This window comes from Astyanax mexicanus, chromosome 17 (genome assembly GCF_023375975.1).
Source record: "Astyanax mexicanus isolate ESR-SI-001 chromosome 17, AstMex3_surface, whole genome shotgun sequence".
Classification (NCBI taxonomy): Eukaryota; Metazoa; Chordata; class Actinopteri; order Characiformes; family Acestrorhamphidae; genus Astyanax; species Astyanax mexicanus.
Window position 1 is genome coordinate 46,154,687 of NC_064424.1, and position 14,126 is coordinate 46,168,812.

Here is a 14,126-nt window from a genome sequence, read left to right on the forward strand (position 1 = left end):
TAACTTAATATTCTTCAAAAACCTTTTTTGTCATAGCTAGGGTTTTGTTGTATTTGAGTTGTACTGATTGGAACCATTTGTATCCTGCAAGACATTGTTGCCACAGCTAATGTAATTAAACCATTTAAGGTGTTAATAGTTCACTCAGATTTTTTTCTGGTGTTTATCACATCTAAAAAAATATAATATTTCCAAGCTGCATCAAGGGCCAAATGAGCAGCGTTCATATTTTTATATGGCCCTATTATGGGAGTGTACTTAGTGTGTATTCTTAGTTAATTTATGTTCATTAATCTCAAACACATCTGAATTATCTGCAATACATAATATACACTAGTTTTAACCTGGATGCACTGAAATACAAGTTCATCGTCAAAGTTGTTTTTCAAGTTGATTTAAAATGTCATAGCCTACACAAACATACTTTTTCACGGAACCCCCTGTCACCTCAGACTCCGGACCTTGAGAACCTAATACACAAAAGTGATTAATGAAGTGAATACTCAGGATAATTTTTATTATTATTATATATTAAGTTATTTTATTAAAAAGAACCTTCTGTACATTAATTCGGCTTATGACTAAAATATTGCTTTCATTAGGCCAACACAATAATAAATAAATACCTGTAATAAATAATAAATACATTTGCATCCTTTAAACATGCGTTTTAAATTAGATGAAACCAAACATAATATAAGTAATACACAAATCATTGTGAATATGTAGACTGATATATGTGATCAGGTGTAAATTATATGTCTAAAAAATGTTGTTTTTTATGTCACAAGAGGGCGAAAGAGCACACTAAAGGGCAAACGATGAAATACATAAAGTAATCATTTTGATTTGGTCTATTATAACTTAAGGTAAGAGGCTATTTTTTTATTTTTTCATGTCTGAAATGGGATGGAAGAAAATGTGCACGACTTGGAGTTGCAGAAGTTAGATTGGGGTTACAGTCAGTGTTACAGAACTGTGTACAGAACCCCCCCTTCTTAACCCCTCCCAGCACAGATCTTTCTGGTGAGGGAGAAAACTCAGATATAAATATAAAGTTCAGCCGTGATATGTGAGGAGCCCAGCCGAGCACAGCACAGAGACCCGGCCACTCGGAGGGACAGTGCCGCTGTGCACACCGTGCTGCGGGCGCAGAAGGCTTGTTAGCCAGCTAGCTTCAGCACGGGTCCAGCACGGAGCCTCACTGTCACTAACACCGACTTACCGGGTCTCCGCGCTCGCCGTGAACCTGATCCTAGAGTGAATTTGCGTGTATTGTAAAGTAAGACGTTTTCTTAGATACAGAACATATAATATAAAGTTAGGGAGGATAAACTAGTTTGTAGGGGCGGGGTGGAGAGTGGGAGGGGGCACGGAACGTCTCCTGACAGAAAACAGCTGATAGCGCTGACAGGAACTTTTGTGATACGTTTCTAATCAGTCATAATCATTCGCTGTTGTTACTTACCATACTCCGGATATTTTCTTTTTAATGCCAGTTCCACCATCTTTTTCCCTCTGGATTGGGCCATCGTAACAAGAAAGTGCAGTTTCACAGAGTAAAATTGCAGCGTCAAAAGAGTCCCGCGCGGTGTTCTCTATGGCAACAGTAACATCGCTGTGGCAACAGCGTAATTATTACGTGAAGTGATACAACAAAGAATGACAGTAACTGTCACGCTACAAGGCAAGAATACAGTAATGGCGTTTACTGCCTTTTTGCTTTGCTTTACTAGTAGTTTTTGTAGTTACTGTACAAACACCCACCAATTTTCTCCAAAACGACACACATTTGAGATGAGATATTTTGTTACATGACAAATAATGCTTTGAATGTTACAAAAAACACAATAACTCATTTTCGCCAAAAAATGCAGTTACTGCCTTTTTGCTTTGTAGGGCAGAATAGGCAACACTATTATTATAAATCTCTGCAAGTGTTTACATTTTATATTATATTTTAATATAATATTACATATTATATTACATTATATTGTATAATAATATATAAACTATAGGCTATCTCTAAGCTAATATTAATGTAATATAATCTAAAATTACATCAATGCAACTGTGATTTAAAAAAAAAAGAATAGCAACAAAAATGCTATTTTCAGACCAGGCCTGCGGGCTACTCATAAGGTCCTTGCGGGCTACCTGGTGCCCGCGGGCACCATGTTGGTGACCCCTGGATTACAGCAAAAGTTGAGGTTTTTACAGGGTTTTTACTAATTATGTGCATTAACACTTTAATGTGAACAACCCTAGTTCTACTGCACTTAGATAGATACCCAAATGAGGAGATTTTTCTCATGATAATTTCTCAAGACTAAAGCTTTTACACAGTGCTGTATATCTTTCAGTGTGATTTTAATATATGTTCTGTATTAAGATGCAAAAAAGGCTGGTTGATGGACAGAAAGCAGTATAATAACCATTATTTCAATCATCATTTTATAAAGGTTATTTATCTGATACCAAGAACCCTACATATGTTTTAAATCCAAATGTATGTCTGGGTTGACCCACGCTACTGGTTTTATATTGTATGGTGTTGATGATATTAATGGCTTGGCTCTCATGAATTTAAAAGGGGTGTTTTGCAACTCCCTCATTGACGTTTTACTGGTAATGGTAAGCCATGATTGCCCTTCTTATTCTGGATTCTGCACTGGTTTGTGTTTTATAACCTCACTCTGTGGTCACTGTCGCCCCGAGCACTTTGAAATCACTGCTGACCTTTTTCTCACACCCCTGTCTGTCTCTGTACACTGGAGGAGACTCTGTGGTGCAATCGCCAGTGTTAAAGGAATGCTACTGTGTTTTTCAATCTAATCTCTATTTGCTGCAGGACTGTTATTTCACATCCTGCACACTGATTCTATTATAAATGTGCCTGAAGTCAGCAGGCCTTTTTATATATATTCTAGATAGAGGAAAACACATATATGGGAATCCAGAACACTAAAAAAATGTATCAAGGCCTGTATATCTGCTCATACTTCAGATAGAAGTTTATCTGGGACGTTATTGGTCCCAGAGGGAAATTTTACAAAAGAAGGATAGAATAGAAACAAAGAAGTTACAAAATAAAAGAAAAAAGAAAAACTAGTTTCCAATAAACTCAATTTCTTGCCATCAAACCATATGAGTTGCATCACAACTCAAGTTACTGAATCATTAGTAGTAGATATAGATACAGTAGGTACTGAAATATTTATACCTGTTAATTAATGATATTTAATAATTAATTTAAAGTAGATAATTAAATATATAAATCAATTTTAGTGGCTGCTAAAACATTTAGAGCAGTTTCTAAACCATTTATAGCTGTTACAGAATAGTCTATATTAATATGAAGCATTCATAGTATATAAATAATAATTTATTTAAAGTTATACTTATATATATATATTACTTTTTTATTCACCCCAGGATGCTTAACAATCACGTTTTACACTATTTACACACAGTTTTTACCCTCAAAACCCGTCCACACACACCGATGAGAAGGGGCAGACAATCGTACACAGCATACTCTCAGCCGGAAACAACCGTCCACCTGATTCAAAAACAGATTTTGTAAATATATTCTAAATTGAGTGATTTATAGCAGTTACCGGACCACTTATGATGTGATAGAGTATGTAAATGTATGTAAAATGTATGCTAAATAATTTATAAGACAGATTTGAAAAACACTGAACGAACACTGGGTTTCTCATAGCAGTCACTCTGTTCACTTGTTTATATTAGTGAATTTCTTGCTTTTGATTCCTCCAGCTGAACTGAAGTTTACTGGACCCTCTTTCAACAACAACAAAAAACTAGTTGAAGCTGGATTTGTGCATGAAGTTTATATTTATTATTACGTTTCAGCAGTTAATCATTATTTAAACTCACTGATTTCCCAGTTTGTTTGAGCAAATCCAGCCTCAAGGGTCCCTGCATCCATGATGAGCAAAAGACCTGATAAAGTGTTTATAACACTAATAATGAAGCATTATATTAATTTCAGAATCATATATAACAGATACGGGATACATTGTATCAGATGCTAAATCATTTATTTTAGTTATTGAACAATTTGTATTTGATAAAGAATCATTTATGAAAGTACTGATACTGAATCATTTATAGCAGATACAATTATATCAGTTACTGAATTAAGTAGATATTAAATCATTCGCAGATCTTTTCTATATTGTGTAGAATTATTTATAATATATACAGTATACTTTATAATAGTTTCTGAATGATTTATAGTGAATGATGAATCCTTTATAGTAGATACTGAATCATTTATGGTAGATACTGAATCATTTATGGTAGATACTGAATCATTTATGGTAGATACTGAATCATTTATGGTAGATACTGAATCATTTATGGTAGATACAGAATCATTTATGGTAGATACTGAATCATTTATGGTAGATACAGAATCATTTATGGTAGATACTGAATCATTTATGGTAGACACAGAATCATTAATAGTGGATACAAAACCACAGATACTGAATCATTTATGGTAGATACAGAATCATTTATGGTAGATACTGAATCATTTATGGTAGGTACAGAATCATTTATGGTAGATACTGAATCATTTATGGTAGATACAGAATCATTTATGGTGGATACAGAATCATTTATGGTAGATACTGAATCATTTATGGTAGACACAGAATCATTAATAGTGGATACAAAACCACAGATACTGAATCATTTATGGTAGATACAAAACCACAGATACTGAATCATTTATGATAGACACAGAATCATTAATAGTAGATACAGAACTACGGATACTGAATCATGTGTAGTAGATACTGAATCATTAAGAGTAGATACTGAATCATTTATGGTAAAAACAGAATCATTTATGGTAGATACTGAATCATTTATGGTAGATACTGAATCATTTATGGTAGACATAGAATCATTAATAGTGGATACAAAACCACAGATACTGAATCATTTATGGTAGACACAGAATCATTAATAGTAGATACAGAACCACGGATACTGAATCATGTGTAGTAGATACTGAATCATTAAGAGTAGATACTGAATCATTTATGATAGATACTGAATAATTTATGATAGATACTGAATAATTTATGGTAGACACAGAATCATTAATAGTAGATACAGAACCACGGATACTGAATCATGTGTAGTAGATACTGAATCATTAAGAGTAGATACTGAATCATTTATGATAGATACTGAATAATTTATGATAGATACTGAATCATTTATGGTAGACACAGAATCATTAATAGTAGATACAGAACCACGGATACTGAATCATGTGTAGTAGATACTGAATCATTAAGAGTAGATACTGAATCATTTATGATAGATACTGAATAATTTATGATAGATACTGAATAATTTATGGTAGATACTGAACCATTTATAGTAGATACAGGATCAGTAATAGTAGGTACAGAATCATTAATAGTGGATACAAAACCACAGATACTGATTTATTTATGGAAAATTCCGAATAATTTATGAAAGATACTGAACCATTTATAGTTGATACAGAATCATTTACAGTAGATACAGAACCACAGATACTGAATAATTTATGGTAGATACTGAATAATTTATGGTTGGTACTGAATCATTTATAAAGACTGAACAATCATTTAATTCTTTAATAACAAGACATTTAATAACACTATTCTATTCTATTCTATTCTAGTATTCAAGTTACTGCCTGTGTATCATATTATACCTTTTTATTTTATTATACTTTTTATCGCTTCCTAATTAAATCAGGTCTTTTGCTGTTCATGGCTCTCTGTAGGGCTCTGTGTTTTTTGTATTGGAAAGGGCTGCTGAAGGCGTGTAGTGGTACAGTCCGCTCACTGCTGTATTGTGATGCCGATGCTCACGCAGGACTGATCGGCCTCCAGCTCATCAACGGGAAGAACGAGTCGGCGCACATCAGCGACGCCGTGGCGGTGGTGGCTCAGTCCATCCAGGAGCTGTTCGAGAAGGAGAACATCACTGAGCCGCCGCGAGGCTGCGTGGGAAACACCAACATCTGGAAGACTGGGCCGCTCTTTAAAAGGTCAGGAGGGGTCGCTGGGTTTAAGGGAAAGGATCGGTTCATGATCTGAGTCATGACATCATGTGAATACGGCGCCGGAGGCTCGTGTCTGATTCATGACATTTTGCCCTTTTATTCAGGACAGAAATTTGATTCTGGGATACAGACAGGACTCTGCCATGATGAGGACAGAGAAAGACATAAAGATCATCTCCACGGCTCATCATTTAACCCCTGTTCCTCTCTTTAAACTGCAGGGTGCTGATGTCATCCAAATACCCAGAAGGCCTCACAGGGCGTGTGGAGTTTAATGACGATGGAGACCGGAAGTACGCCCATTACAGCATCCTGAACTACCAGAAGAGCAGACTGATCCAAGTCGGAATTTATAACGGCACTCAGGTATGAAGAACTAGCACAAAAATGAAGAAAATTCGTGTTTGTTAGATAATTTTTATTGTATCAATATTGTATCAATGCTTTTTGCAATACGTCTCTTAATTTCTCTATTAAATGGAACCACATTTGTACAAAACATGCATTTGTGGGATGAGGTGTTGGTTGCACCAATTAAAAAATTGCCATTCTCTGCCATTCCCTTGTAAACAAAAAAAAAAAGAAAAAAGATTTAAGTATATATATATATATATATATATATATATATATATATATATATATATATATATATATATTTTTTTTTTTTTTTTTTACGTGGTAAAGTACATACTTTTTAAAATTTAAATATGTACTTACACACATACTTAATGTACTACTTTGGAACAACTTTTGACAACATATGTATATTTCTGTTGTAATTAAGCTGTATTTAAACACAACATAAAAGTATTAAATTAAATTAGTATTAAAGACAGAGCTCTTCAAAGATCACTTATTCTCCTAACACCTCTAACAAACCAACTAAATACTTCTATCCTATTATTCCAGTTTCGCCTCCTTTAGGCCTTGCCTCTATTGCTCTATAATGTACATCATTATTTGTAAGTGACTACAAGATAAAAGTGTCCCCAAAACGTAGTGTAATGTAATGTCATGTCATGTAAAGACAAGGTGCCAATAAGGTCATGATTATCTGTTTGTCTTTGTATCTCTTTAGGGTGGGAGTTAGGAGTTTTTGTGAGGGTATTCTATTTATGAATCAATAAATGCCTGATTTTGTAATAAAATGCAGCTAAAATCACAATTGGATTTTATTGGATTTAATATAAGCCACACATAAAGATAATTAGCCTTAAAGCCCCACAGGATTGACTTTAACTTGCTGTTTCCTCAGGTGGTGCTGAACAAACAGAGGAAGATCATCTGGCCTGGAGGAGAGACAGAGAGACCCAGGGGTTTCCAGATGTCTACGAGGCTAAAAGTACAGTGTCTGCAGAGACTAGCAATATATTTTAAATTCTTGCCGTTCTTTTACTCGATCATCACTTCTATCACTGTACATCCAACAAAAAATAGAGACCACTTAAAAATCATGAGTTTCTTTCATTTGACCAAATTGAAAACCTCTGGTATATATTCAAGAGGAAGATGAATGATTTTTGTACCAGAAGTGCAGGCATAAAGTTATCCAAAAGCAGTGTGTAAGACTGGTGGAGGAGAACAAGATGCATAAAAAATGTAATTAAAAAACAGGGTTATTCCACCCAAAATTGATTTCTGAACTCTTAAACTTCTTAAACCTTATGAATATGAAGTTTTTTTCTTTGCATTATTTTTAGGTCTGAAAGCTCTGCATCTTCATTCATTTTATGCAAATAAATGCGGTAATTTAAAAATTGGGAGAAATGCTGTCTGTAGTTTATAGAATAAAACAACAATGTTCATTTTACTCAAACATAAACCTATAAATAGCAAAATCAGAGAAACTGATTCAGAAACTGAAGTGCTCTCTTCATTTTTTCCAGAGCTGTATTTTTTTATCAAGAAAATTTATAATTTAAAGCATAATTTAATGTATATTTAATGTGTATTTTCATAAAGTGTATTAAATAGCAAATGTACTTTTAGAATTCTTTACTTAATTTGAACTTACTGGCTCTGATTTATACTTAATACAATCATTGTACCATTAACATATCATCCCGAATCTAATATTTTAAAGTAAGATTGCGTGATTACATAATGGGATTCCTTGAACATACAGTGCATCACCATTGAAATGATGGATTAGGTAAAGTATAACTAAAGAATTGAGATTTAATGCCATTTTAAGATAATTAAGACCCAAATCAATGGAAGCTTCTTTAACGTATTCCTCTAATTTCTGTTCTGGTCCCCAACAGATAGTGACCATACATCAGGAACCATTCGTGTACGTGAAACCGACCATGCAGGACGGGACCTGCAGGGAAGAGTACACGCCCAACGGAGTCCTAATTAAAAAGGTGATCTGCACTGGACCAAATGAGACCATCCCAGGTAACACAACAGGGACGTTTATGCTAGCAATGTGCTTTACTCTGCCCGCCAACTGGAGATGCATACATATATATGCAGTAGGTATCTATATATGTATGCATGCAGCTGAGTGTGCGAGCGTGACAGTGGCGGCGTATGTGTGCGTGAGCGACTGTGAGGAAGCATGTGGTCGGTCTGACTGGACGTGTCGACGTGTGTGAGGACCCGTCTGCTCTTTGCAAACTCTCTCTCTCTCTCTCTGTGTTTTGTTTGCAAACTGCACAGATACAGTGTGCTGTGTGTGTGTGTGTGTAAGTGTGTGCTTTGGGTGTTAAAACTGTATGCGCTTTATACCATAGTGTGTCACGTTTATCAGACATGAGCTGCAGCTTATTTAAGATATAGTCTGTGTGCTTGAGACTGGCTGCTTTAGATGCTAATGTGCCTTTTATTTATTCAGTTGGGATAAAAAAAAAAATTGGGATAAATTTATTTATTTTTTATTTATTTAGAAGATTTATAAATGTATTACATTTCGTTATGAACAAAATCATTTCTGTATACAGAAGAAAAAATAAAAATCACAAATAAAATCAAAGGCAGCAGAAAAAAGAGAAAAAAATATTTTAATATCTGCCCATTTTATCCCTAAAATAACTTAAAACAATAGTAATTTACCAAAAGAACAATATTAAACAAAAACATCAAATCTTTCTCGAACAAAAGTTCATGTAGATACACCTTGTACTATTTTTTTTTCATTCTTTTAAACACTCTCTCTCACACACACACACACACACACATATTGATCTAGCATTTTTAACCTCACTCCCCAAATTATTCCATATTATTCAAATTAGTTCGAAATTTGGGCTTTACAGACATCTCTAACCCCTTAAGATTATAACAACTCTTTCTCTGAACAAAATTTAATTGGATAAATTGGATAAATTACTTTAATTTAAGCAGCTTAGATATTTTGTATAATATTTTTTAAGTTGTTCATAAATACAATATATGGGCACATTTCTGTACAGGGATTAAGGACTTACTTCACATTTATATTTACTGTATATTTAGGATGTTTAGCAGATGCTCTTATCCAGAGTGACTCACAAATAAAAAAAATATATCCAAAGTTGGTTTATAGAGACTAGAATTAAGAGATACACCAAGCTTCAATAATGTTTTGACACCTACAAGAACATTTATTTTTGTAATTAGGTAATTTTTTTGCAGAAATGAAGTAAAGTTTCTAAAAGAAAGGATTGATTCAGTAAAAATAAATGAAGTAAAGTTTCTAAAAGAAAGGATTGATTCATTAAAAATAAATTAAGTAAAGTTTCTAAAAGAAAGGATTGATTCAGTAAAAATAAATGAAGTAAAGTTTACTAAAAGAAAGGATTGATTCAGTAAAAATAAATGAAGTAAAGTTTACTAAAAGAAAGGATTGATTCAGTAAAAATAAATGAAGTAAAGTTTACTAAAAGAAAGGATTGATTCAGTAAAAATAAATGAAGTAAAGTTTAATAAAAGAAAGGATTGATTCAGTAAAAATAAATGAAGTAAAGTTTAATAAAAGAAAGGATTGATTCAGTAAAAATAAATGAAGTAAAGTTTACTAAAAGAAAGGATTGACTGAAGTTCAGTTCACTTATTTACTCTGTGTAACATTTAAGTCTTGAAACTGAGTTGAAGTTACTTAAATTCATCCTAAATAAAAAAAACTTAAAAAAAAGCAAATGCAAGTTTGCGAAACTTTTTAAAAGTAACTTTTACTCTTTTTTATCATTGTTTTCAGTGTAATACTTTTATCTAAGCAGCATATTTTTTTACTCATCTTATAAAGTTGTTATATAAGTTAAATAAGAATTTATCCCAATTCCAATGGCAACACCGAGGTACATTGGCATCCGAAACTGGCACACACTGCCGTATTGGCGTTAAGAGTGAATGCGGACGGGCGGTGGGCTTTTAAAATACTAATCTCTCCAGATTTCTTCCCTTCAGATGGATTGAAATTTCACCTTCTCTGGTCTGGTTACAGGACGCCCAATAGTGCCTCAGTGCTGCTACGGGTTCTGCGTGGACCTGCTGATTAAGCTGGCCATGACCATGAACTTCACGTACGAGGTGCACCTGGTGGCTGATGGGAAATTCGGCACTCAGGAGAGAGTGAGTTTTTTACACACTTTCACAACCTTAAGCATGCTTTTTTTTTTTTTTTTTTGCATTTTTTCCCCAAAATCATTCTTTTTTTAAAGGTATTTTTTTAAATACTAGCAGTTTTTTTAATTATTTAATATTATTTTAAATGTATGTGATTTTGATGGAGGATAAAAATGTCCAGCTGCTGTAAATTTATATACTATAGTGTCATTTGCCTCAGAATTAAATACACTGATTTGACTTTATAGACGCCTCTTGGGATAGATATGCTCTAATAATCTCTGCTCTGATTGGCTGAGGTATAAACAGAGCGCTCAGTAATGTTGCCTTCAGTTCTACCTTAAGAGTTCATACTTACAGCTTTGGAGCTCTTTAGTATTATGTAAAATCTGTTTTAACAAAGGATACGAGCACCCTGGGGCGGCACGGTGGCGCAGTGGGTAGCACTTCCGCCTCACAGCAAGACGGCCTGGGTTCGATTCCCGGCTGGGGCGACCCGGGTCTTTCTGTGCGGAGTTTGCGCGTTCTCCCCGTGTCTGCGTGGGTTTCCTCCGGGTTCTCCGGTTTCCTCCCACAGTCCAAAGACGGCACGTTCAGGCTAATTGGAACTTGGTTGAAATTGCCCCTTAGGTGTGAGTGTGTGAGTGTGTGAGTGTGTGAGTGTGTGAGTGAATGTGTCTGTGTGTCTGTCTGTGTCTGTCTGTGTCTGTCTGCCCTGCGATGGATTGGCGGCCTGTCCAGGGTGTATCCTGCCTTCCGCCCGATGCCTGCTGGGATAGGCTCCAGCCCCCCCCCCCCCCCGCGACCCTTAATGGATGAAGCGGTTGATAATGACTTGACTTGACTTGACTTGACGAGCACCCTGGAAAATTATTTTGTTTTTTTCTTTAGTTAATTATCAATTACGGCAAACAAACAAAGTAAGAAACAAATTCAGTATCCTGTTTTTTGTGTGAAATGTAAGAGTAAACCATTAAAAAAACTTTCTGCAGTTTGTACTACTGCATAGCTCATTTTAAACAGATATTAGTGACTTACAATCGCAAATACTGTATGAGTTAGTGGTGGCTTTCATGTGCATTCATCTCGTAAACACGATGTAACATAACTAACACAACCTAAAGACAGCATATGCAATATGTTGAGACATGTTGGCAATACTTTGCAAATGAGATAACGGAACAGGTATATATTTAAAGAGTTGTGATTGCGGTGTGAAAACAGGTGACAATAATTAGTACTCAGGTGACAATGCTTAGAATGCTTTATTTTTGCTTCCTGTGCATAGATTAAGCCTAGTTCAGACATTTCCTCTTTCTCAAGAAGTTAATTTGAGCTATTTTATTTTATTAATCTCTATTGTCGTAATCTTCTCGCTCTCAGGTGAACAACAGCAACAAGAAGGAATGGAACGGCATGATGGGAGAGCTCCTGAGTGGCCTTGCAGACATGATTGTGGCTCCGTTGACCATAAACAATGAACGAGCTCAGTACATAGAATTCTCCAAACCCTTCAAGTACCAGGGACTCACTATCCTCGTGAAAAAGGTACCTCCCCTCCCCTCCCAACTTCGAAATGCTCCAGTTCAGCATGAAAATACGTAAATCCGTTTCTCACAGTAGGCAGTAAGTCCTTAAAAAAGTGGGATGTGTGTGAATAACTATGCTCCGGTTCTGAGGGAATTATCCTATAAGACGAAATCACTGTCAATCCTGACATTACATGGCTGGATTAGGCTTTGTGGAGACTTAGGCCTGGGGGTAAAACCCTTCATTTATGCATTCTTTCCCTTGTACTGGCATTAAAAATCCCACGTATACGTCTTACTTACAGAAGCCTGTGAAAAGTTTGGAGACATTCTTTAGAAATTTGATTTTGTCACTTTTTTCACGTAAATTATTAGACGACAAATACAAGCGAAGGCTGTATATGCTTTGGACCAATCTTGTAATAGTCTTCTTTACGTTCATCTAACACGCATATCGTTGTTGGTACTCATAAAAACCTTGTATCTCCATTTTTTGGCGATTTTTCACCTTTTGACATAATTTGATTGATTTGTATTGTGTCCAAATTTAACAAGGAATGGATAAGTAACAGTGATGCATAATAATTATAAAAGCACCAAATCGAAGGCAAAGGCAACCAAGACAAAGAAAATCTAATCCAGAGAAACTGAATTGCAACTAAATTGAAATGCAACTAATCAAAGGGAGAATCAAAGAGATAAAACCTAAGAACAAAGGAAAAAAGCAACACCAAAAAAGGAGATTTAAACAGAAGTATGTCTTTGAAGTTCATACTTTAATAACTTTGATAATATACTTTTAAGTAAAAAGGGAAATGATTAGTTTTTTCTGTTGCCAACAAAGAGATTTTTAGTTAATTAACAGAAGTTAATTAACAATTACTGCAAACTAGCAAACAAATCCTGCATCCAGTTAGCATGCACTTGTCTTTGGTTAATGAGTGGATGAGAACAAACCATTAAAAACTGAAAAATGCTGAAAAATTAAAGCATAGCCACTTCGTTTTACAATCATAAATATGAGTTGTATCGCAATATAACTCATAAGTACAGTATAACTAATATGACATAAAGGCAATATATACAGAGGCATGTTGGCATTCCTTGGCAAATGAGATAACAGAGCCAGGATATATATATATTCAAACCGGGGTGATTAAAAACAGGTGACAATGATTAGTACTCAGGTGATAAGGACTTGATAAACAGTTTATGATTGGTATTATGAGAGAGCAAATGGATTATGGGAAGTGTAGTTTAAAGATTTGACAGATGCAAAGTGACAATATACAGTCTGCAATGCAAATGTTGTTAAGTGATGAGTTTCTAAGTATAAAAAAGCAAATGTACAGTATATTTTCTGAACATTTTAAAAACAGTTTCTTTAAAAAAAAAACAACAGAATATCAGAATCTCCTAAAAAAAAAGCCTTAAAATACTATAAACTTGTCTTAAATCCTTTTTCCAAATATATTAAAATTCCACAGACAGTAAAAAATGTTTTATTGTAGTTCGGGATTAGATAACCCAAATTTTGCATTGAATAATTTTTTTGAGTGTATGAATAATAATAATAATTTATGTTTGGTTAAAATATTGTTTGTTTTTGTGTTTTTGGTTGAGAGATAAGACGAAAGATCCCTTTAATATTAATATACATACAATTCAAATGAATAACGACTGAAATTGAATATATATCTTTTTTAATGTTCTTAAATTATCCGTACCCTCATTCAGATGTTCTGAAAGTGTCCGTGAGGAGTCTGACTCTGAGCTGTGTGTTTCAGGAAATCCCGCGCAGTACACTGGACTCGTTCATGCAGCCGTTCCAGAGCACGCTGTGGCTGTTGGTGGGTCTGTCGGTGCATGTGGTGGCGGTGATGCTTTACCTACTAGACCGGTTCAGGTACAGCGGGGGGAGTGGTGGATGTGACTCTCTGTGTCGT

The 14,126-nt window shown here is 34.7% G+C and overlaps 1 protein-coding gene across 15 annotated transcripts in view; it reads left to right on the forward strand.

The window, feature by feature from the left end:
- The window catches only part of grin1a (glutamate receptor, ionotropic, N-methyl D-aspartate 1a), a 66,196-nt gene that overhangs the window by 21,920 nt on the left and 30,150 nt on the right, over positions 1-14,126 (forward strand). For 10 of the 15 annotated variants that reach the window (XM_049466324.1, XM_049466323.1, XM_049466329.1 and 7 more), the window contains 7 exons: positions 5,914-6,088; positions 6,325-6,469; positions 7,359-7,445; positions 8,368-8,511; positions 10,526-10,657; positions 12,035-12,199; positions 13,968-14,086. In XM_049466324.1, the coding sequence (XP_049322281.1) occupies positions 5,914-6,088; positions 6,325-6,469; positions 7,359-7,445; positions 8,368-8,511; positions 10,526-10,657; positions 12,035-12,199; positions 13,968-14,086 (967 nt within the window). The remainder of the gene's footprint in view (positions 1-5,913; positions 6,089-6,324; positions 6,470-7,358; positions 7,446-8,367; positions 8,512-10,525; positions 10,658-12,034; positions 12,200-13,967; positions 14,087-14,126) is intronic. The other 5 variants (XM_022676639.2, XM_022676642.2, XM_049466328.1 and 2 more) reach the window with 1 other exon arrangement.